This window comes from Gopherus flavomarginatus, chromosome 2 (genome assembly GCF_025201925.1).
Source record: "Gopherus flavomarginatus isolate rGopFla2 chromosome 2, rGopFla2.mat.asm, whole genome shotgun sequence".
NCBI classification, from domain to species: Eukaryota; Metazoa; Chordata; order Testudines; family Testudinidae; genus Gopherus; species Gopherus flavomarginatus.
In genome coordinates, this window is record NC_066618.1 from 272,062,220 (window position 1) to 272,088,646 (window position 26,427).

General features: G+C 40.5%; 1 protein-coding gene across 4 annotated transcripts in view; it reads right to left on the reverse strand.

Annotated features, from left to right (window-relative positions):
* Positions 1 to 26,427, reverse strand: part of CSMD3 (CUB and Sushi multiple domains 3) — a 1,198,342-nt gene that overhangs the window by 360,416 nt on the left and 811,499 nt on the right. For all 4 annotated transcript variants that reach the window (XM_050940462.1, XM_050940461.1, XM_050940464.1 and 1 more), the window contains 3 exons: positions 13,290 to 13,446; positions 6,088 to 6,279; positions 654 to 780 (listed from right to left, as the gene is read on the reverse strand). In XM_050940462.1, the coding sequence (XP_050796419.1) occupies positions 654 to 780; positions 6,088 to 6,279; positions 13,290 to 13,446 (476 nt within the window). The remainder of the gene's footprint in view (positions 1 to 653; positions 781 to 6,087; positions 6,280 to 13,289; positions 13,447 to 26,427) is intronic.

Genomic DNA, 26,427 nt, shown 5'->3' on the forward strand with positions numbered 1-26,427 from the left:
GTCAGGAAGGAATTTTCCTCCAGGGCAGATTGGCAGAGACCCTCGGGGGTTTTCGCCTTCCTCTGCAACGTGCGGCATGAGTCACTTGCTGGAAGATTCTCTGCACCTTGGAAGTCTTTAAACCATGATTTGAGGACTTCAGTGGCTCAGACACAGGTTTGATACAGGAGTGGGTGAGTGAGATTCTGTGGCCTGCGTTGTGCAGGAGGTCAGACTAGATGATCATAATGGTTCCTTCTGACCTTAAAGTCCATGATTATATAAATTGTGATCAGATGCTTGACTTGAAATTAATTATTAAGCTGCCACCTATTCCTTCTGATGTTTCTCTTTTTTCACTTTGTCTTACACTGGCTGTGTCCAATGGCTTTAGAGCCATATACTCTGTGTATGTGTGTGTAGGTACATGTGTTTGTGTGTTTTAACAACTACTGGTTCTAAAACTAATCATACTATTTTAACAAATGAAATAATTTTACTACCTAACCCTACAAACCCTCACTCACAAGAGTAATGACACTCAGATTTGAGATGGGCTTAAACCAAAATCATTGATCAGACTTTTGTTAGACATATAGGCTTCGGTCCATATTTTGGAGATTGAACCCTTCTCTATCACAAACATAAGCCCATATTTGCTTCAATTACAGTACCTGACAATATTTCCTGGATCTACTTCAATCATCCATAGACAACGCAGATTATTGTCATAGGGAAAAGGATAGCCAGGAGATAAGATTCTTCCTGATGATTCTCCTTTAAAACGGCCTCCACATTCAGCTAATGAAAATACAATTTGAATTACATATCATTTTTATCACATTAAACATGATTCTCCAAAACTATGTTTATATATTGCTGACCATAAGCATGTTAGGATTCAACACTTTATGAAATTATAACACAAGACAGAAGGAGGACTTAAAATGCTTTGGAAATATAAGGTACTGGTGTATTTTTACTCACATGTTTATGTATTTTGCTGTAATTCTTATGCTTTTCTGATAATTCTGAAGGCAATACATCATTATGGAACACACTGTGCCATTTATTTTTAGTAAGAAAAACTCCCCAATGAAGACAATGCAGATCTTAGCTTAACAACTGAAAGCATGACAGAGCCATAAAGCATTAGAAGTAAAATAAATAACAGACATGTAAGCAAGAAAGAAAATGCAAAGTAAGAGGCAGAAAAAAACCTAAATAAAGCCAGAATATGCAGGCTGAAATCAAAAGTTTGGGCTTGAAAAGCAAAGTTGTAAAACTTTTTACTGAAGATGTATAATCACAGCAAAGCTACATTATTTTTTAAATGACAACAGATGGTAAGTTACTCCCTGTTAGCTGGCCTCAGCCAATCATTAATCAAACCTGAATAATTCATAATCTTTCTAGCCCACCTCTGAGAAAACCTAATTTTTACAAAGGCCCGTCAGGCCTTTTAAATCTCCTTATTTTGCTTTCCTTTCTTTTAAATCACTCTAATGCTCTCTCTTTTGGCCACACCAAAGCCAAAATAATGCTTTGATTAGATCTCTTGGTTTAGTTAAAATGCAGTTCAATTTTGATTTAATATCACATACAATATTTAGTTGGGAGATTTATTACCTTATGATCTATGAGCTCTGTGACAAAATTTAATTGAAACAGCACTCTTGATTGATTTTCCAACATAGTAGAAGCAAATTTTCAGAGACAGGTAGTCCCTTCAAGATTCTCATATATTTTTAGGTATTTTCCCAACCTGATAACCCCTACAAGGTCTTTTGAGAAATATTCCTTCGTGACTATTCAAGGCAAAGAATGGGATTGTTACTCTCACTGTAGACTTGGGGCATAAAATGAGTGCACTGTGAGAATAATATTATTTGTTGGTAGAAGAAAATAAAATAAAAATTATATTTGTTCCAAGAAACAATAATAGAAATTCTGTTCCAAATTTGAGGATAATGACAATGAAATTATTTTCTTCCTCCCACCATAAGGAATATAGAGTATGACATAAACTGTTCATGGAAGTGGCAAACATACATTTGGTTCATTTCTGGTTATTATAGCTGCATGAAATTGGTAAATACACTTCCATACATTTTTCAATATTTTGTTTTCTTCAGTGTAGTGTCATGAAGATTTTTTTTTGCATTGAAATATGAACATTCAAATTATTAATCTGATTCTGACTATAATGTCAAATTATAAACTGCTGACTATCTTTTAGATGTTTTACTGTCACACTTTTTTGTATTAATATAAATTATTATTATTAGAGTTCTAAACTTCAAAACCTGACTTAATATTTATTAGAGATGAGTTATGATCTCAAACTTCAAGCCAGTATCAAGACTTTCTCTAAATTCAAGAATGTTTGAATTCAGGGGCTTGGTACGGCATATTATCAAGAAAAAGCAGGGAACAGTCACAAAGTCCTGATTCAGAGCTCAGCTAACTCAGTTTGAAGGTGACTGGATCTGTTGTTTTGATTCAGACTCATCTCTACTTTAGAACACGTTCACTTTGTCATTAGCGCTGGACACAACTGAACACAATACTTTTAGTGATCTTCCTTTTCTAAGTAGCTTAGCTGGGTTTCATCATCATTTTTAACCAATTTCTTCAGTTTGTACTATTATTAAGACATCATTAAGCTCTGACAGTACACTTGACAACATACAAAGCCCAGAAGACATGGAGCTACGTAGAAGACATAGGATATATAATGTATTATTTAGAGGTACCCCAATATAATGCGGTCCTCAGGAGACAAAAAATCTCAGCACGTTATAGGTGAGACCACTTATATCAAACTTGCTTTGCTCCTCAACACGAATCCTTGTTCCCTGACCACCCCCTCCAGAGACCCCTATCCCTAATCACTCCCAGGATCCCACCCCCTATCCAACCCCCCTGTCCTCTGACTGCTCCGACCTCCATCCACCCTCCCCATCCCCTGACAGGCACTCACCTGCAACGGCAGGAAGCAGAGCAGCCCAGCCCCAGTCCGCTCCACCCTGCCAGCTCCCAGCCACTGCACTCCGCTTCCCATCATCGGTGAGCACGGAGAGCTTGATGAAAGGATGCCCTCCCGCTTCACCTGTGGTGGGAAGCAGAGTGCCGTGGTCCCAGCCTGCTTCGCTTTCCTAGCCCCAGCCCTAGCCGTGTTGCTGGGGGGCAGCTGGGGAAAGGTCCTGCACTCACCTGCGGTAGGAAGTGGAGTGCCATAGCTAGAAGCTGGCAGAGTGGAGCTGGCTGGTGCTGGGCTGCTTCACTTCCCGCCGCTGGTGAGTGTGGGGAGGTTGGGGAGAGGACACCCACTGCACTCACCAGTAGCGGGAAGTGGAGCGACGCGGCCCCAGCCTGCTCCACTCTGCCAGCTCCCAGCCGCAGCGCTGCGCTTCCCGCCACAGATGAGTGCATGGAGATTGGGGAAAGGACGCCCCCAGTACACCTGTGGCAGGAAGCAGACCGCTGCAGCTGGGAGCTGGTGGAGTGGAGCGGGCTGGGGCTGGGCTGCTCCACTTCCACCGCTGCAGGTGAGTACAGGGGGATCCCTTCCCCCAAGTGATGGCTTGGGCCGGTGCGAGGGAAGCAGAGCGGGCTGCTCCCGGCCCCTCGCTAATCCCCGGGGCCACTCTGGGACTGCGGGGCCCCCAAAAGTACCCTCCCACAGCTCCTGCCCCTTAGATTTTGGGGGAGGGGGAGAGAGAGAGCCTCTGACCGCCATTGAGACCCTGTACCCCTTATCAAACCCCTCAGCCCCGGCCTGGCCCGACACCCTTAACACACTACTCAGAGCAATGTGTCAGAGCTTTACCATGTTGTATGTGAACCCGTGTTCTATCGGGTTGCATTATATCGGGGTAGAGGTATATTCTATAGATCTACATTTTGGTCTTTATTTTATTTAACATGAATAAGCAAACTGTATTAAGAAATGTGGAATCAAATATTATTCTATAGTTGCTGTCAACACCTACTTTTCTTTTCCTCTTCTTACACTTTGACTATATACAAACCTTGCACTGGTTTCACTAAAGTTACTTTAAGAATCTATTTAACCAAACCAGTACAAACTCCTGGACACACTTAATTAGATTTATCACTGGCATAATGCAATTTAACAAACTCTTGTCTGGATACATTTAATTTGGTTTCCAGCTGAATTATATCTTCAAAAATAAACTCAATTGTGGATTATCATAGAGGACAAAAGATTTTGTTGATTGGTCTCCCCCACCTCATGAAGACAAGATATGTAGGTAAATTCCTCCCATCAGATGAGCTGGCAGGTGAGAGAAGGAGGGAATTATTAAAGATCCCTAAAAAGGAGAAACTGCATCTCTACACTGCTGGACTCTTGAGGGCAAAGTTTTATAGGCATAAGCAAGAGATCCCCAGTGTTTAGCCTGGGTTAGCTGTAAGGGATATATCCAACTTGCTTATTACAGAAGCTTCTATTACCTTTTGAAAGTTATGACTAACTTATTTATGCGTGTATGTTTACAAGCTTTAATCCTATAAATCACTCTATTTCCTTTTCATAGTTAATAAATCTTTAGATAGTTTATTATAGGATTGGCTCCAAACCTTTTCTCTGGTATGAGATTTAAGGTGTAATTGACCTGGGGTAAGTGACTGGTCCTTTGGGACTGAATGTAACCTGAATATTGTTGCAGTTTTTGGTGTAAGGGACCATCTATCAAAAAGACAACTTTGACTAGATAACAAAATAGATTGGAGAACCCAAAGGGACTGTCAATGACTCCATGTTATAAGTGCCTGAGAAGTTCACACTGAATAAAGGGCAGGTGTAACCTAAGTATAATTTAGGGTTTGTGCCCTGATTCTTAATAGTCTGCCCTGAGATTCATATTCACTGTCTTGAGACAGCTTGGCTGTCTTCATGACTCCAAGTTGGTAGACTTGCTGGCCCAGGAAGGACTTCTTATCCAACAGGAGGGAGGGATAGATCAATGTTTTGAGCATTGGCCTGCTAAACCCAGGACTATGAGTTCAATCCTTGAGGGGGCCATTTAGGGAACTGTGGTAAAAATCTGGGGATTTATCTTGCTTTGAGCAGGTATTTGAATTAGATGACCTCCTGAGGTCCCTTCCAACCCTGAGATTCTACAATAATCACTAGCTCTAAGGACCAACAAAATATTGGGATATTTATTGTTATGATGACCAATTGTTAATTTGAAAGATATGTTTAATTCATTTTAACAGTATACTTATTCTTGGCTAGACAGGATCTTAGAATGAATGGCTATGCAGAGGCATAAGACCGAACAAGACACCTATGAGTTTTTCACAGAAATTAAGTCTGAGCATAAAGGGGCATGTGCAAACATTTTGCCTGTTTCCTTCAGCCCCCTCTTGAAAGAATGTGGGCAAAGAGGAACATAGATGGAACCTTGGCTTCCATCCAGCCAATGACAAATTATTATCCCTTATTATCCCTTCCTCTCTCTCTCTCTGATTCCCAAATCATAGAATATCAGGGTTGGAAGGGACCACAGGAGGTTATCTAGTCCAACCTCAAAGCAGGACCAATCCCAAACAAAATCAAATAAGGAGGAGTGCCTCTTCTTCCCTGTGAGGCAACACACTATGTGTCACCCTTTATATAGGGCTGTAGCAAAACCACACTCTAACCTCCCTCCTCCTGTTGTGTACTTCAGTATTCCTAATATTTGACATTTGCACTCTATTATGTAAAAATATTTACATGTGAAAAGTGCTTTACAACTAATCATATTAATGAAATATACTGACTGGTTTTACTAATAGTTCAGCAAGTCAAGACTATAGATACCTTTTCTGTAAGTGTTAAAAACTACAAGAACCTCTTTTCACTACAATTTCCATTATGCATTCCTGCATTAATATTTACTTTACTGATTGTCAAGCTACATCTTTCAGATGCCGATAAGTGATATATTTAGCAGGTTGAGACAGGGGTTCCAGATCACACACATACAAAATTAACAAGCTTCTAGAAAACATAAAACCCTAAGTATCACTCTCTCTCTCTCTTTTTTTTTAAACACAGTAGAGTTTTCATTAAAGTTAAAAAAAGTCTACTACCAATACAGGATGGCAGAGGATAGTCCCATGCCCTTCTTTCCCCTGTCATACACTTTAGAAGGCTACTTCCATGGAGTGTGTAACCTGGATTGCATCCATAAATGATGGTACTGCCAGCAAAATGGCCTTGGTCACTGATCTTGTATCCAAATTGTGGCACACCAGGATCCTCACAGTGTGAAAGCTCAAAACCTGAAATGAGAATAAAGAGTGGAGTAACAGAATTAAAATGATAACACACATTTGTGAAATTAAACACTTTTTGTCTTCCAGTCTGAACCCCACATATTTTTATTTTTCATTTGGCAACACATTTAAGGTTTGTTTGTTTGGTTTTTTTAAATGGGACTAGAAAACTAGCCAGATTGTCGGGCTCAACAGGCAGTGATCAATGGCTCCATGTCTAGTTGACAGCCAGTATCAAGCGGAGTGCCCCAGGGGTTGGGCCTGGGGCTGGTTTTGTTCAACATCTTTATTAATGATCTGGATGATGGGATTAATTGCACCCTCAGCAAGTTCACGGATGACACAAAGCTGGGGGAGAGATAGATATGATGGAGGGTAGATATAGGGTCCAGAGTGACTTAAACAAATTGGAAGATTGGGCCAAAAGAAATCTGATGAGGTTCAACAAGGACAAGTGCAGAGTTCTGCACTTAGGAAATAAAAATCCCATGCACCACTACAGACTGTGGACTGACTGGTTTAGCAGAAGTTCAACAGAAAAGGACCTGGGGATTACAGTGGACGAGAAGCTGAGTATGAATCAGCGGTGTGTCCTTGTTGCCAAAAAGGCCAATGGCATATTGGGCTGTATTAGTAAGACCACTGCCAACTGATCAAGGGAAATGACACTGGTGAGGCCACACCAGGAGCATTGTGTCCCGTTTTAGTCCCTCCACTACATAAGGGATTTGGACAAATTGGAGAGAGTCCAGAAGAGGGCAACGAAAATGCTGGGGCACATGACTTACAGGGAGAGGTTGAAGAAACTGGGCTTATCTAGTCTGCAGAAGAGAAGAGTGAGGGGGGATTTGATAGCAGCCTTCAATTACCTGAAGGGGGGTTCCAAAGAGGATGGAGTTAGGATGTTCTGAGTGATGGCAGATCACAGAACAAGAAACAATGGTCTCAAGTTGCAGTTGGGGAGGTCTAGATTGGATATTAAGAAAAACTATTTCATTAGGAGGGTGGTGAAGCACTGGAATGGGTTGTCTAGGGAAGTGGTGGAATTTCCATTCTTAGAGGTTAAGGCCCAGTTTGACAAAGCCCCGGCTGGGATGATTTAGTTGGGGTTGGTGCTGCTTTGGGCAGGGGATTGGACTAGATGACCTCCTGAGGTCTCTTCCAATCCTAATATTCTATGATTCTTAGGTTGATAGAAAAGTACAGGATTTTCAAAGGAGAGCCTAGGAAAAATAATGTGATTCCCTGTGAGACCAATCCAGAATTCCTCATTCAGATATTGAGTAAAGTCTTCTGGACTGGGTGCACATGTATGTGTGTTTTAAAGAAAAAACGGTTACCCATCTTTTAGTAACTGTTGTTCTTCGAGATGTGTTGTTCATGTCCATTAAAAGTAGGTGTGCATGCGCCGTGTGCAAGCCAGCCGGAAGATTTTCCCCTAGCAGCGTCCGTAGAGTCGGCTCAGGCGCTCCCTGGAGTAGCGCCGCCATGGTGCCCTATAAAGGGGCCCACCGACCCTCCACCCCCTCAGGTCCTTCTTTCCGGCACTCCGACAGAGGGGCAGGAGGGTGGGTGTTGGAATGGACATGAACAACACATCTCAAAGAACAACAGTTGCTAAAAGGTGGGTAACTGTTTTTTCTTCAAGTGTTTGTTTCTTGTCCATTCAAAGTAGGTGACTCACAAGCCTAACCTTAGGAGGTGGGGTCAGAGACCACTGCTGACTGGAGTACTGTGCAACTGAAGGCTGCATCATCCCTAGCCTGGTGCATGATGGCATAGTGAGATGAGAATGTGTGGATGGAGGACCACGTGGCCACTCTACAAATTTCCTGAGTCAGAACCTGAGCCAGGAATGCTGCCGATGAGGCCTGCGCCTGAGTGGATTGGGTCGTGACCAGAGGGACAAGGGTCTTTGCTATACGGTAGCATTCCTGGATGCAGGTCGCGATCCACGAAGAGATTCACTGAGAGGAGACCGGGAGCCCCTTCATCCTCTCTGCCACTGCGACGAAGAGCTGGGTCAAGTGTCTGAACGGCTTGGTATGCTCTATGTAAAAAGCCAAGGCCCTGCAGACATCCAGGAATTGTAGCCTCCGCTCTTTGCTGGAGGTGTGTGGTTTCGGGTAAAATACCAGGAGAAAGATATCTTGGTCCATATGGAACTGTGAAACGACCTTGGGTAGGAAAGAGGGATAAGGTCTAAGTTGGACCTTGTCCTTGTAGAAGACTTGTACGGGGGCTCAGATGTTAATGCTTGAAGCTCCGACACCCGTCAGGCCGAGGTGATGGCCACCAGGAAGGCAGTCTTGTATGACAGGTACAGTAGGAAGCACGAGGCCAGAGGCTCAAAGGAAGGCCCCGAGAGGATGGAGAGGACCAGGTTCACATCCCAAGCAGAGGTCAGCTGACACACATGCGGGAAGAGCCTGCCCATACCCTTGAGGAAATGCCCAACCACTAGGTTCACAATCACTGAGGTACTCCCTCTCCCAGACGAAAGGCGGATATGGCAGCCAAATGTATGTGAATGGAGGAAAGGGAGAGGCCCAGTTGTCTTAGGTGAAGCAAATAGTCAGGGACAACGGGAATTGGAACCCCCAGCGGGTCGTGACCCTGCTGACCCGACCAGATGGAGAAGTGTTCCATTTAGCCAGGTAGGTGGCCCTAGTTGACGGTTTCCTGCTACCCAGCAGCACCTGCCTGACCTGCTGGGAACACTGCAACTCCACCAGGTTCAGCCATGGAGCATCCAGGCTGTAAGGTGAAGGGACTCAAGGTTCGAATGGCAGAGGGAGCCCCGGTCCTGCGTGATCAGGTCTGGGAGTAGGGGCAGCGTCAGGGGCGCCTGAACAGACATGGGCAGGAGTGACGTGTACCAATGCTGGCGTGGCCATGCTGGAGCTATCAGGATGACCCTGGTGCGATCCCTGCGAATCTTTAAAAGCACACTGTGTATCAGGGGAATCGGAGGAAAGGCATAGAGCAGGCTGTCTTCCCATGGCTGAAGGAAAGCGTTCGACAGAGACCACCAACTGCGGCCCAGAAGGGAGCAAAACCGTCGGCACTTCCTCTTTTCCCTTGAGGCAAACAGGTCTAACCAGGGAAAGCCCAGAGCTGGAAAATTGAGCACACCACGTCCCATTGGAGGGACCACTCATGACCCTGGAACGAGCGGCTGAGAGTGTCCGCCAAGCCGTTCTGCTCCCCCAGAAGATAGAATGCCGTCAGATGAGTGGCATTGTGGACGCAGAAATCCCACAGTGCGAAGGCTTCCTTGCAGAGGGGAGAGAAGCGTGCACCCCTCTGTTTGTTGATATAAAAGACTGCTGCCGTGTTGTCCGAAAGGACTGAAACACACCTGCCGGCCAGGTGAGACCGGAAGGTCAAACACGCCAAGTGGACCACTCTCAGCTCCCTGACATTGATATGCAACTCGAGGTCCTCCGGCAACCACAAGCCCTGTGTCCTGGGGCATCCCAGGTGCGCTCCCCAACCTCAATCCAAGGCGTCTGTCACCACGGAGAGGGAGGGCTGCGGGGCAGCAAAGGGAACACCCGTGCAGACCTCCCGTGGGTTGAGCCACCACTGAAGCGAGTGCAGCCCCAGCGAGGAACGGACACCACGGATCCAGGGGTTTCCTGACTGGGAGATAGACTGTAGCCAGCCAGGACTGCAGCGGGCAAAGCTGGAGTCTGGCGTGAACCACCACATAGGTGCATGCCGCCATGTGGCCCAACAGCCAGAGGCAAATGTGTGCTGTGGTAACCGGGGCATGGTGCAGACCGAGGATGAGTTCGGAAATTGCACGGAACCTGGACTCCGGCAGATATGCTTTGGCGTGTGTGGAATCCAGAACCGCTCCTATGAACTCTATGCGTTGCGAGCAGCTGACAGGCCAAACCTACCCTACTCTGAAACAAAAGTAGATTAAAACACACTATAGTGGTCTATTAGTCAGTGGCAGCAGGGTTCACACTGACATCTACTGCATGGTAGATTTACATCCCAGCTTCACGTGAACTAAGTGATTGTGTAAACAAGTCCGCAATGAATGACATTAAACAGGTTTTAAATTCTTCATGACATTTGATTTTCCTTAAGAAAGGTTATAAATATTCCTATGTTTAAGACATAGCCTTCAAAAACAGCATGTTTTTAGTGAATGTGCTGTTCATCTCTTCTTACTGCAGCTGCTATGCCTACGGCTCAGTTAGCCAGTGAAATACAAAACCTTTTGATTATTCTTAAGTTGAACTTGAACTAATCTAAAAAAACAAAAACAACAAAAAAATTGAGGACTCTATACACTTGGTTGGCAATTGCTTGTTAAAAAGTGTAATGCACATATATGTGGTAAATTAAATTACAATAAACTGTAGCATTATCAGTGAATAAAAACATGCATGGACAATAGTCTGAATTGAAAAGCAGAGTATATTGAGTTTAATTTGCTGAAATTTTCAATATTCTGAAAAAGTCAGAGTTTTCCTTGTCTTTATTATGTATTTCAGCTCACAATCCTTTCAGCTGAGAACCATGAAAACTTTTTTTTAATGCGAGTAATTACATGGCTTGAAATGGCCATATGTACTATAAATACCACCTACTTCTAAAATGAGACAATAACTTATAACACAACACTAAAATTAATTGTCTAATTATCATGATGACACTTTGATTTAGTTTGACAAGGAATGTGTAGGCACTCTTTAGCAAAATTGCAGAGCATGATTGTTTGTTGTTGTATTCTTTTCAAGCTTTAAATTAAAACCTCCTTTACAAAGCCACATTGTTTGAATACAAACAAGCACTTTCATAACAGTTAAATATGTAAGGGTTTCCATTCTAATCCTGCTTTCAAAAGCTCATGACTTTCAGAACTGGGGGATTGAAAGGTACAGGCTGATGCCAGCCTGAAGATGAATTGTTTGGGAAAGTTTGCTCCAAAACAATTCTGTCACTTTTGGGAAGTAGGATAGCGAGATAAAAAACAAACTTGTCTATTACAAAATTTCAGCTGGGGTTAGAAAATTGAAATATGGCCAAAAATTAGCTCTTGTTTAGAAGAAGTGCATGTGAGTGTTCCAGTGAAAACTGCTTTTAATTTGAACAAGTTAGGAGCACCTGGGAATCTCATTCTATTGGAACACAAGCAAATTTTAATAATAGCACTTAGCTCATAATGTGCATAGGTAATAAGGGCGTATGGTGCATGTGCCCCAGACATTCCCCCACATGGCTGAAGAGGAAGCAAATAAAAGGTTCTTCACTTCCACCATCAAATGCACAGTGTCAAATTACAGAACTGTGCTGAGTGGTTGACAATTTGCTCAACATTCACACTCTCCACTCAGTCACTGAACTGTTTTATTAATTGTGAAGAATTTTCATTTACTTTGCAACAAAACTGCTCAGATTTGGACTGAGCTATCTATTGACATGGAAACAGAAACATGTCTTGGTAGGTTAAATGATGTGTCTTCTCTACCTGAGTTTCTGCCAGTATGGCTCACTGAGAATATGGAGATAACAGGGACCTTCATGTCATAACCTGTGAGTTGGATCATTGTTCTGTCTGAATGCTAAAGGCCAGGAGGGAAGTATTGAGTCCCATTGTTGGCCTAGATTTTCATGTATTACCCGGTGGGTGTGGGGAACAGGCATGTGAGGTCCATGTTTAAGAATCTAACTCTTGATGTTGGCAATGTAGCTAACTATTGACTTGTGTCCCATCACACATTTTCTGGAAAAGTCACTGAAAAGGCTGTGATTAGAACTGGTGAATAATGAATATTTTGGTCCACTGGCAGTTCTGAAAAATTAAATTAAAAAAAAGTTTTGCTGTAGATCAAATCAAAAACAAATTTCCAACTAGTCAAAAAGTCAAAAAACTTTCTTCAGGCACTTTCACAAAAGCAAAGGAGGAGTAGATTTATAAGATACTAGGGGGAGGGAGGATGATGATAACCACCTCTCTTGTAAGTTTTAGTCCAGTGGTTAGGGACATACATGCTTGGGATGTGGGAGATCAAGGTTCAAATCCTCTCTTTAGCGGATGAGGAAATGGGACTTTGAATTTAGATATCCCACATTACAGGGAAGTGTTCTATCCCCTCAGGTAAATCTTTCTCAATCTTGCCAGTTAAAGCTGTTTCACCTCCTATAAATAATTAAATATTCCTTGGAGCAGGAATTTGAAGTAGGGTTTCTCACATTGTAAATGAGTATCCTAATCTATCAGGATCTGAAGTAATTCTCACTCTTTCCCTCGCCCAATGATTATTCATTATCATTCATAGGGGCAGTTCATAGCCATTTATGTTATGGTTTGTTTGTTTATTTTCAGGGGACTGTGCTCCAAGGAAAATTTAGCAAAACAAAACCAACATAATTTGCTTATGCTACCATAAAACGTGTTTTATTTTCACTATGGAAATTCCAGAAAGTCAATGGCATGTGTAATACTGAAATTCCATACCTAATCAGACCAGTTGGTTGTCTAATTCAGTATCCTGTCTTTGAAAGTGACCAGTAGCAAATGCTTCAGAGGCAGTGCTCATTTCCCCATCAACAGACAATTATACAATAACTTATCCATGGCGATGTTTTCTGGAAATTCTAGGTGGTTAGTGATTGGTTATGTTCTAAAGCTTTCATTAGGTTTTTGTATTTATTTTAAGACTAGCTACTATAATTTCAGATTTTTTTATTCATGTAAATATTTAATCCTTCTGTGAATCCCATTAAGCTCTTACCTCTATAATATCTTGTGACAGTGAGTTGCACTGTATAATTTCCAGACTAGAATATTTGAGTAATACAGAAGCTAGAGTTCCGATATAATAAATGTCTGATTTGGGCAGAAAGTTGAAAATGGATTATTTTGAGAGAGTGATGAATTGGTGGCAATATTTTACCAGTTTTTATCATCATTTGAATTTATGAGTATGAACAATGACTGTTTCAAGCCATGAACAACATAAATCTATTATTCTATTTGTCTACATACTTACTTGTGTAAACAAGCTGAAAACCTTCATTGGTTCCCTCTGTATCTGAGTTAAATTCCAACCACAGATGATTTGAAGTACTACTTAGTGTCAGTCCTCTTAATGAGGCCCCAGTAAATGCACCCAGCAGGTGAGCTGTGTTGTCTTTTCCATCATATATCTGTAAAACAAATATGACTTGTACAATTTTAAAAAATTTCAGTTACAACATAATTTCACACATCTCTATTAAGTGGAAGGATGCTTATTGTACCGGGACCTATTGTAAGTCAATTTAGAGAGCTCTTTACACATATGCTGTTTGTTTTTCCTGAATTATGATATAATTGTGGTGATTTTTAAAATGCACAATTTAAAATATGTCAGTTCTTTTTTGCATGACAATTGAAGTGGAAAGGGTTGCCATTTCAGCAAAATGTTTTTAAACATCTGTGTTTACTTTGCCATTCCCAATATTATAATGTTTACCACAACATATCAAGGAATACTTATTTTGTGTACGCAGAGTTCTGCAGTTCTGCCTCAGTCCTGGAAGTGGTGTAATGTAAAAATGTAATGTCTCCTCAGCCATGAATGTTAAACAAACCTCTGCAAAATACTACTAAGTAAATAAAGGTGCATGTATAACAATAAAATAAAAGGAATGAGAATAAAACAAACAGAATAACTGGCTCCTTACGTTGGAAGAACAATACAATTTATATGTAAACTAGAAACCAACATTTTTATTTATTTTTCTTCAAGAGCTGTTTTCCCCTATATAACAATGGACATTTCCATAGAAAAAAATTAAATAAAATCCCAAACATTTTAAAGAATCTATTCTAATAACATTTAGCAGATTTCATTGCAATTTTTGTTATTTTTAAACATTAGAAGTTGTTAGATTCCATTCAGCCATGAGAAAGTTAAACTGTAATTTGATTAACTGTTGTTGCTATGCTTAACACACAAAATCTTTGACAAGTAAGTTTTAAGAATGATTACATTTGTACATGACTAAATTCTGACCTTTGTCTTATTCTTGATTTGCTGCACAGTGAAACTCAACTTTCCTGTCAAATAAATAAATATTCATGCTCAATGCTAAATAAAGTCTACTCTTATCAGTGGAAAAATTATGTAGTGTTTGCATTTGTAAACATGAATGTAAAGCAAAACCAACACAAACCAAAAATGCCATTCTCACCCAATGTATTAAATGGGAATTTAAAATGTGACACGTAACTACTATGAGCTGCTTTTTGCATCTGTGTGGAGGATTTACATACATAACTGCGATTTAGCATTAATCAGAGACTTCTGCATAAGACTCTAGTAAAAATGGAATCGGTCCACTATCTTTCAGATGATCATCTGACTGAATGAGGTACAGCACTTTCAGAATGAGATTGCAGAATAACACCAGTGTCTGAGCCAACATTCCTTGTCTCAGTCAAAACAAAGAAACAACAACAAAAAATAACAAACTCACAGACTTTAATGCTAATGGCTCTGTGTCAATTACTGTACAACTATCCCATATCTGTTATGTAGCCTCTGAACTTCTAATAGCTAATTCGCTGTTTTATTAGCATTTTGGAATATTCCAAAGTATTAAAGGCATTCTATAAAACAAGAGTCTTCTATTTTAGTGAAGCCATGTATGTGATGATGAACTAATAAAATGGAATGTGTTTTACTAAAGTGTTGGGGGAAATTACATGAATTTTCATAATATTGTGGCTTCAGTATGAATAGGAAATCAGTTTTCCAAGTCCAGCAAGATTTGTTTCCGTAGAACTTCAAAAATTCCACTAGATTAGAGCTTAAGAAAAAGTCGTTACTGTGGAGTGTCAACCAATGCAATCCACAGAGCCATTAAAAAAAAAACCTATGGTTAACTAGAAGTTTCTGTTCATTGTAAATAAGTGCTGCACTGCATGTTAGAAAACTATTTAGGAAAACACTCTTGGAGATACTATTCTGTTATTAACTACTAATTACTTGCATCAGTAATTTCAGATCTCTGGAGATCTCAGGAGATTAGATGTCAAAACACTCTTTTTGAAATACAGTAAGCGTAGGCAAGATTATTTATGCCAAAGTACTTGATGCACAATTTCGTAACAACTTCAAAATCAGGTTCACATATAGCTCCTTATGGAGATGTTACTTCATTCAAAGGCCTTCCAGAAAATGCCTACAATATACTGAGATTGTAAGACAGCTAACTACCAGATATCCAATTTTATAATTATCTGGATATGTTTCTGAGCATCTGTTCTATATGCTCTTCAATGTAGAAATCTAAATAATATTTCCAGCAGTGCAGTATTTGTATCCAAGAGCCACAAAATCAAGAACTCCAGGTCTGATACTCTCAATTCTATACTCTGAAATGGCTCATCATCCACTATCACATCATATTTAATCTTACTATGACCACCTTCAAAGTTCTGCATAACTCTGCCTCTCCCTGCCTATCATATCTTGTCTAATTGTTCATTGCCCTGCCTCTCCACTCAGCAGCATTCCCAGTCTTTGCCACCAGTGTGTCATCTTACTTTGGGATCACTTACATAACCTCTTCCACATGCCTGTCATACATTGTATAACCTCACTGTGCTCATCTGAAAAACCTCTAACCCATGCACAATTATGTCTTTCTTAAAGATCCACTTCATAGAGTTGAAAAGGTCACTATTAGATGTTCTCGCCCCAATTCCTCTATTTGTCTGTCTGTCTTTAGGTTGTGAGACTTTCAGAGCACAGACTGGTCCTTTTGCATGTCTGGAAAGTGTCTCAGACATAGTAAGCCATAAACAAACAAAGAGCAGTGCACCATTCTCAGTTACACACCTGGCATCATCTCTGACTGGCAACAATAGGCCACAAAATACATTACAATTTCTAGCTGTCCTCATCACAGCTTATGGAGAAGCTGTGCTTGGTCGTACACAGCAAACATAATAGTGTGTAATCTGATATTTGGGCAAACAATTCCTTTATCTTTGCTAATTTAAACTAACATGCAGAAAAAGACTTGGAAACAAATCAAACAAACAAAAAACAAAAGATGTTCAGAAGAACACTGTGCTATGATTCCTAACTGTACTGTATGTAATTAACATTGCTGTCCACATATGCTGTATAAAATAAAGGATTTTTTTTCACATTGAGCCTGAAATAACATTATCTACTTTTCAAAGGGAAGGGCAGTAAGTAAAGAAATTGTGTAGAAGACATCTGACCAGTATAAAAAGATGGGGGAGGGAGAAGAGCTGAGTCCATAAAGGTGATGAAGAAAGTCTCACACACACAATAAAATCCTGAAATTGCTGTATTAGAAATGACAAGGATAACTACCAACAAAAAAAACATTTCTTAATATTAGAACCTAAGTTTATGAAGAACCAGGATTATTTGATAGTTGAAAACAGCAAAGAAAAAGGTTACATAATTCAGATACTGACATTGACTACATATAAGGAAAACACAACCTTGGCCTTGAGTATAAAGGGTTTATAATATACTGCATAAACAGAAAAGATGGTAAATTATTTGCATATAATGCATAGTAAAAGAACAAAGAGTTGGACATATTGAACAACAAATAAATTATGTACAAATAGTCTTAGCTATGAATGTGTTATGGAAAGCTTTGCTGAAACTACAATTACCCAATTAATCTATCTCTGTTCCAATACCAAAAAGGTAAATAAACACTAGATTTTAGATTGTAAGTTTTTCAGGGAAGGAACCATTTCTTTCTATATGTTTTCACAGTCTCTAGCACTTAATAAGCATTTTCCTCAGTTATTATAATTAATAATAATCAGTTACAATCCTCATCCAAACTCATTCTGCGATCAGTTGTCCCATAGGAGGCGCTGGTGTAGGGAGGAGAGGAGCAGGGACAGGGTGCATTTGGGGAAGGGGCAGAACAGGGTGGGATGATGAGGGGCGGAGCTGGGGTGGGAAGAGGCAGAGTGTGCGCTTGGGGGAAAAGTGGACTGAGGGCAGGGCCTGGGGATGAGTGGGGGTTGAGCACCACTGGGGAAAGGAAAAACCTCATACTTGTGCATGCTGGAGCCCCATATTTTCTCTGTGGCCATTTTGACAGTGTAAATATAAAGAAATAAAGAAATTATAAGATGTTAAGAAACACTGAGCCTTAGAATAAAAACATCATTGTTTCTAGTCTCTCAGAAACTATGGTGATGAGGAGCATAGACGTACGTAGACAGAGGGATAATACACATGGTAAGCAATGAACAATTCTCAGGGTAAAAATGTTAGATTCAAATAAAAATAAAACTAATGATTATTAACTGAATAGGGTAGCACTAAAGTATATGCACTAAAGACAGAGTGGATGCCTAGCTTAACTTTATTTACAAGTCCTTGAAAATTGAAATGAGATTAGTAATCAGGCTAGGGCAGAGGAACAGAAGCAGAATAAATGATTTTTGAAATGAAATTGAAAGCAGACCTGAAACAAAGAAAACCATTCTAGGAGAATTAGTGGTACACTATACAGCCATTTAAGTCACTTTTGACTTAAAGATAAAACAACTTTTATATGATGGCCCTTCCTCTGATCCTGCCAAGCTAGATAAAATTGATATCTCTTAAAGACCCTGGCTTTATTTTATTTTTAAACATACTTCTTAAAAAAATCTGTCCTTGGTTAAATATATGCTGAAGACACAGTAATTTTTCATAGATAAATCTGGATAAAAATATTGGAGTAACTTTTTAGTGTTCAACCCTACTGAAATGCATGATAGATTCAGGGTGTACAGTCTAACCAATGTATATTTTTGTTGATAAGTAAGTATGTATCATGTGTGAACAATAACTAACATAAAGGCTATTAATAAATTACAAAAAATGGTACCAGTATTTTCCCAAAATCTCCCATAAATTCATTTCATTAGATAAATATTTTAAGCCTTTAATTCCCCCCCCCCAACATATACTGTATTGCAAATGTCGTCAGTCTTCTTGCTATATTAATCCTTTCCCACTGTTTAGTATGACAACTGAGTTCTCTCCAAAGTTGACACTAACTGGGAAATGACTGCTTGGGAAGGAGTACTGCAGAAAATGATCTGGTGGTTATAGTGGATCACAAAGTAAATATAGCAAAGAGTCCTGTATCAGAGGGGTAGCATGTGGTGGAAATTTCCAGGGGAAGGTGTGTGTGGCCCTCTTCTAGCAGTTGAGGTGTGAAAACCAAGGGAGGAGAAACTGGTTTTGTAGTTGGCAAGCCATTCACAGACTTTGTTTAATCCTGAGCTGATGGTGTCAAATTTGCAGATGAACTGAAGTTCAGCAGTTTCTCTTTGAAGTCTGGTCATAAAATTTTTTTTGCTGCAGGATGGCTACCTTTAGATCTGCTATTGTGTGTCCAGGGAGATTGAAGTTTTCTCCTACAGGTTTTTGTATACTGCCATTCCTAATATCTGATTTGTGTCCATTTATCCTTTTCCGTAGGGACTGTCCAGTTTGGCCGATGTACATAGCAGAGGGGCATTGCTGGCGTACAATGGCATATATTACATTGATAAAACTAAATATGAATCAATATTGTAATACCGTTGCAAAAACAAACCAACAACTCTCCACCCACCCACACCCCAACATCATTTTGAGATTTATTAGCAGGAACGTTGTAAGAAAGACATGAGAAGTAATTATCTCACTCTACTTAGAACTGGTAAAGCCTTAACTGGAGTACTGTGTCCAGAACACACTTCAGGAAAGATACAGACAACACTGAGAAAATACAAAGGAGAGCAACACTTATGATTTAAGGTCTAGAAAACATGACCCACAAGGAAAGATTTTTTAAAAATAGGTTTGTTTAGTCTGGAGAAGAGAAGACTGAAGGGGGAGATGATATGAGTCTTCAAGTACATAAAAATTTGTTATAAAGAGGCGTGTGATAAATTGTTTTCCTTATCCACTGAGGGGAGGACAAGAAGCAATGAGGTTAAAGTGCAAGAAAAGGGAGACTTAGGTTAGACATTAGGAAAAATTTCCTTTCAGAATTTGGCCCTGGGATAAACTGACCAGGCAGGTTGTGGAATCTCCATCAATGGAGGTTTTTAAGAACAGATTAGACAAAAACCTGTAAGGGAGGGTCTAGATAACACTTAATCCTGCCTCAGTGCAGGAGACTGAACTAAGTGATCTACTGAGGTTCCTTCCAGTCCTACATTTCTACCATTTCTATGATTCTATAAACCTGCTTTATAGATTTGCTAGCAGGTTTGTTGTTAAATACACCCTACTCTATGCCATATCCACAATGAAAAATAATTTCAAGGTTTCCTGAGGTTCCTGGAATTCTCTGTCGGATTCATTGTACGAGAGAACAGAGGGGAAATGGCCCATGGGGAGTTGGAGGAGAAAGGGGGAAAAGATCATGCATTTAAATGTAAAACAGAAACATCAACAAAACAACTTTTCCTCAGACAGAGAATTGAATATCAATCTAATGTGCATTCCAGCTGAGAACACTGAGGAATCCCCCAGTCTAATACACTGGAATATAAATCCAGATTCGATGTGTTTGTATCACTTTCCTTTTCAGTCTTTTCTCATTTCTTATATTTTATCCAGTTACATTACCTAATAGTATTACATCCCTGGATGGATAAGAAGAAAATAGCATTAGTCATTCCCTCGGTTACTACCACAGGCCCAGTGATCATTTTCCACATATTTATCTTGCAAAGAGAATGGCAGCACCTAATATAAGTTCTCTCGTGAGATCTGTACCAGAAATCGTGACTAAGGGTGAAACTCTGGTTGCACTAAACTCAGTGGGAGTTTTGCCAGTGACGTCAGGGGAACCAGTATTTCACTCATAGTCCAATGCCGAAGTTAACAGGAGTACTCATGAGTTAGGGGTGTCAAGATTGGCCTACTAGCTTGGTTTTAATGTAGAAATGACCCTTTTCTTGATACCCTAATGTCCAAATAAGAATTTGTGCAGGCTATGCGCTAAATGCAAAGCAGAAACAAGGATTCTGAAAACATGATTTGGCCTCAAAATGATATATTTCCCTTTACATCCCCCAATGCAAGGAGATGACTCATCATTTGCTATTGCTAATTATCCAAGTGGCATCTCAATGAAGACATAAGAGTCTACCTGTGTGAATCATTTTGAAGGATTTACAACATTTTTTTCCTGTGTGTAAGAAGTTTAGCTCAGAATCAGATAGGTATGTTTGCATGGGTGTAGAATAAAAATCAATTTATGGAAAGTAGATGAATCTTTATTATTCTCCAACACATAGTGACTGCTGCTAACATTCAGAGATAGTAGCAATAGGTGCATTTGTATTCTTATAGTAGTACACACACAGCTGTCATAAACAGATAGCTAAGGGTTAATGTCTCTTTCACCTGAAAAAAAAAAGTAACCTGAAGCACCTGACCAGAGGACCAATCAGGAAACAGGATTTTTTTCAACTCTGGGTGGAGGGAAGTTTTGGGTGTGAGTCCTTTTGTCTTGAATCTATCTCTCTCGGCTATGGGAGGATTTCTATTTCCTGCTTTCTAATCTTCTGTTTCCAAGTTGTGAGTACAAATATAGTAAGACAGTAAGGTTTCTATTGTTTTCTTTGTATTTACATGGATATAGTGGCTGGAGAGCTTTAAATTGTATTCTTTTTGAATAAGGCTGTTTATTCATATTTCTTTTAAGCAATTGACCCTGTATTTGTCACCTTAATACAGAGAGACCATTTGTATGTATTTTTCTTTCTTTTTTATATAAAGCTTTCTTTTAAGACCTGTTGGAGTTTTTCTTTAGTAAGGGACTCCAAGGAATTGAGTCTGCAGCTCACCAGGGAATTGGTGGGAGGAAGAAGTCAGAGGGAGATCTGTGTGTGTTAGATTTACTAGCCTGACTTTGCATTCCCTCTGGGTGAAGAGGGAAGTGCTTTTGTTTCCAGGACTGGAATTAGAGATGGTGGACTCCCTCTGCTTAGATTCACGGAGGTTGCTTCTGTGTATCTCTCCAGGAGCACCTGGAGGGGGGAAGGGAAAAGATTTATTTCCCTTTGTTGTGAGACTCAAGGGATTTGGGTCTTGGGGTCCCCAGGGAAGGTTTTTGGGGGGACCAGAGTGCCCCAAAACACTCTAATTTTTTGGGTGGTGGCAGCAGTACCAGGTCCAAGCTGGTAACTAAGCTTGGAGGTTTTCATGCTAACCCCCATATTTTGGACGCTAAGGTCCAAATCTGGGACTAGGTTATTGACAACAGCAATCATTACAATGTTTATACCACAGTGCAAAAAAATAATGCCAGGCTCAACACATTACAGCAACACACATTACTGTAGCTCATTGTTAAAATATTCCTTCAAAGTCTTCCTGATCCACATAGCATCCCATTTAGCCCCTCTCATAGTCCTAATATCTGGCTGCTCAAAGTCAGCAGACAGCTGTTCAAATTCCATGTGCCACCCATGGGGCAACTTCTCCTCCTTTGCTACACAGATATTATGAAGTGCACGCCAGACTGCTATGACCATGTGAATATTGCCCTCACTGAGATCTAACCTGAGCAGACAGTACTAGTGTCCCATTAAGCGACCAAAGGTACACTCAACAGTCATTCCATACCTACTGAACCTGTTCTTGATGTGCTCCTTGCTGCTGTCAAGCTGGCCAGTGTATGGCTTCATGGACCATGGTGCAAGAGGTATGCTGGATCTCCCAGGATCACTGTTGGCATTTCCACATGTCCACTCATAATCCTCTGGTCTGGAAAGAAGAGTCCCTGCTTGCAGCTTTCTGTACAGGCATGTATTCCTAAAGATGCATGTGTCATACACCTTCTCTGACCAGCTTGTGATTATATCGGTGAAATAATCTCAGTGATCCACCAGCACTTGCAATGCCATAGAAAAGTAGCCCGTTTTGTTGATGCACTCCATCTCAGTGTGGTCTGGGGCACACAATAGGGATATGTGTGCTACATATTCCTACAGTTAGGAAATCCCATTGCTGCAGAGCCATCCACTATTTCACGCACTTTACCCACAGCCACAGTCCTTCATAGCAGAAGGCAATTAATGACCATGCACACTTGCATCACAGCAACCCCATGTGGATTTCTGACTCCAGACTGATTCAGGAATGATCAGCAGCAGTCTGGCATTGCCAGCTTCTACACAGCAATCACCACTCGCTTCTGTGCAGTAAGGGCAGCTCTCGTTTTGGAGTCCTTGTGCCTCAGAGTAAGGGCATGCTCCGTACACAGTTCCAGGAAGGTGGCTTTGTGCATCCAAAAGTTCTGCAGCCAGAGTTCATCATCCCAAACCTGCATAATGATGTGATCCCACCACTCCGTGCTTGTTTCTCAAGCCCAGAACTGACGGTTCACCATGTGTAGCTGCTCTGTAAATACCAAAACCAATCTTGAACTGTTTCTTTCCATGGCACACAGCAAGGCAGACATCAAAGCATCATCAACAGACTTGCATCTCAGAAAATACTGCAGGATCAGGTGTGATGTATTCATAATGCTCACCACAATACCGGAGAGCAGTCCAGGATTCATGCTTTCTGATGGAGATGGCAGATGCACAAGTCACAGGGGCTGTTGAAAAGTGGTGAGAAATGTACTAGGAAGCCCATGGAATGATGGGCTAGTGAAAACTGCATCATGGGATGCTGCAACTGCCTGCATGAGACATTGCGCACCCTTCCCAAAACACCCTGCGGTGGATGATGGTGAGTTGGACATTGGGATAACTACCCATGGTGCACTGCTCACTGTCAGTGCAAGAGCTGCTACTGTGGATGCGCTCCGCCAATACAAGCTGTGTAGTGTGAACATGCAACAGTAGTTTAATTACAGCAGTAACTGTATGTTAACCTAACTAAAGTTGACTTAACTTTGCAGTGTAGACATGGCCTTAGAGCTGGATTCCACACAGTGTGAATGAGTGCCAAATAAAAGTGATGAGTAGGGCAAGGAGTTCAGGGGAATTTGATCATGGATAGCTGTTCAACTCAGACACCAATCCCTCTCCCCGCACCCACAGCAGCTTCAAGAGCCAGGCCTCTTTAGGATAATAAGAATCATGTTTACAGCCATGTTTTCTTAGACATTACAGTCTCCACAAGACATATCTCCTTTTTACTCTGAACATTTGCAAGTTAAGAACAGACAAACTGGAGGAGTTAACTTGCCACTCAATGCATAACTTGCTTAAACTCACTCATGCCCATGCCCTTTGCTGATCCTGGAGCACACCACAGTTGCACAGACCTAATGTGATAGACATTCTAAAAACGATCAAGCTGCAGCGTTATACAGAGGGTTGTAAGTTGTTAACCTATTGACTCAGTCTTCATTCAGTTATTCCTCCAACAGAGATACTCTCATAGACACATCCCCTCCCAATCACTCAATACCACATGTTCCTTCATTTTGTACCTAAACTACGAATTACCTTTTGCCCCTTGTAGGTCTGATCTCTTCAGGGAACTCTGCAGTTTGCTTTCACTAGAGCTAGTCAGAAAAAAACTCAGATGGAACCATTTGCTATCAGAAAATGCAGTTGTCAAAATCAAAACACTATGCAAGTATGCTGATATCACTAAAATTTCATTTCAGAGGGGAAAAAAGGTGGATTTTATTTTTTGCAAACTCAAAATCCTCCATAAAACAGAATATACTCGTTCATAAGCTGAATATTTTGGATAAAAAAGTGGTGTATAGAAGAGCAGGGGTTGGCTTATAAAAGGGTCTACACCAAAATTTGATGATTTTAAACTCTATGGAATCATTGAATATCTAATACATTGTCGTTTTGTTTACCTGGAGCTTCCCGCAGCTCCCATTGGCTAGGAATGGCAAACCATGGCCACTGGGAGCTGAGGGGTTCCGTGCCTGTGAACGCTCCAGGTAAACAAAACGTCCAGGCCCATTAACAGCTTATCCTAATAGGCCAGGAGCCAAAATTTTCCAACCCTTGAAATATAGGGTTGGCTTATGAAAGGGTCACACAGTTTTTGCTATTTTTACCTAAGCATCTTGGAGGGTTGGCTTATAAACGAACCGGCTAATGAACGAGTATATATGGTATGTATTTTTTCCCACTTCCTGCTTCTTGCACTTTCATTTTTAGTTCACCTATGAATCTGCTTTCAGTTGAAATTATACATGACAAAGAACCATTGTCTTATGTAGTTAAGGGGCATGGTTATGTTGAATGATACATTATTAATTATTAACTTTTTATTTGTATTGAAATAAACTAAAAAAGAAAAGCCCTTGTTTCAGAACAGAACTTTTAATATAAGTACACTCTTTCAAACTACAAGAGCAAAGGCAACTATGCTCATCTTATCAATACTTTCCTGTAGGAATGTGAATGCATTACTTAATGCCATAAAGCATTTTGAGTTTAAAAGGGAAGGAGTACGGGGAAATTGTATGTGTATTAACTTGGTAACTGAATGTGCCTGTTTTTCTGTGTCTTCCACCCCAATAGTTTAATCTCAAATTTAAAATTCTGGAATCACTATGGTGCACAAACTCAGTCCTCACTGCAGTTCTAAAGAAGGAAACATCTGTTTGATAGTCATTGAAAACTGATATTAAATTCATTGGCATACAGTAACTATGGAGAGCTAGTCTCATCCATATGACACCATGAAACCTCCTTTAGCATTAATCCAAAAGTGGGAGGGTAGCTCAGCGGTTTGAGCATTAGCCTGCTAAAGCTGCGGCTGTGAGCTCAGTCCTTGAGGAGGCCATCTCAGGATCTGGGGCAAAAATCTGTCTAGGAATTGGCTGTGCTTTGAGCAGGGGGCTGGACTAGATAACCTCCTGAAGTCCTTTCCAACCCTGAGATATCTATGATAAGACAGCACCAATAGCAGAATATATTTTTATGAATCAATGTTGAGGAAGTTATGTATTACATTTCTAACAATAAAAACACACAATATCATTAGTCCAATCTGCTATATCAAACATAGCAAAGAAAGAGAAAATTACATACTAAAAGAAACAAATGGTAAGCAAGTTATATGTTCTGAAATCCACATTCTGCACCCTGAGTAGACCAATTCAGAAACAATAGGTGCCAGCTCCTCACTTCTCAACCTGGCAGGTAGCAGAAGTAGTAATGATTTATGAGTGTCAAACAGGCTGCTCCTTTATACTGTGGTGTTTATGCTTCAGTTGTTTCTCTGCTTCACAGGAAAGGGCTTCAACACAGGGTGTTCTTGCTCAGATTTATTTTTCCTTGCAGCTTGCAAACTCTGAAAAACTAAAACTAAATGCCTGGAACACAGGCTTCCCTTTCAACCTACTCTTGTAGGGTCAATTTGAACTAGTTGTATCAAAGCAGCCTCTAATCTTAAGAAGGACACAGCCAAGTGCTTGGATTCATCAAGGGTCTCCTTATCTGGTCGCGAAAAAAATCAGCATGGCATGCTAGACTGATTTCCAAGGCTGAAAAAGAGACTGAACACATTTGTCACTTCAGAAAGCACTCAGAATCAGGAATAGGGATCACAGACCCCAGGAGGAAAGAGACAGAAGTTGATGAGAGATTACAATTCCTAAAGACTGTTTCTTAGGGCTTGCCTACTCTAGGAAATTAACCAGAATAGCTATTGAAAAATAACTATTATGGAATAACTCCCAATGTGGCCAATTTTAAAGTGCTACTGCACTTTAAATTCATACCCTACCTTAATGGAAAATAACTTTCAAATGTAGAAAAGCCACTTCTTTGATGCTGCCACCATTTTCTTTTTCCATTGAGGGCAATATAAGACAAATCTACAACGAATACTGGTGGTCACTTTAAAGTTGGCTGGTTTTAGAACTCGGCTTGTCTACACTTGAACTTTATTTCAGATTTAGGTATGGTGTGAATTTAAATGGCAATAGCTATTTTGAAGTAAGAGTGTCCACAAGGAAAGCTATTCTGGTTAATTTCTTTTGGATTCAGCTGTGCTCAGTTTCTACATCAATAGTTAGAGCAGGATTTTTTTTTTAACCTCAATACAAAAGCAGTCACAGAATTTAATAATTGGAGATATATCAGTCTCCTAGAACTGGAAAGGACCTTGAAAGGTCATTGAGTCCAGTCCCCTGCCTTCACTAGCA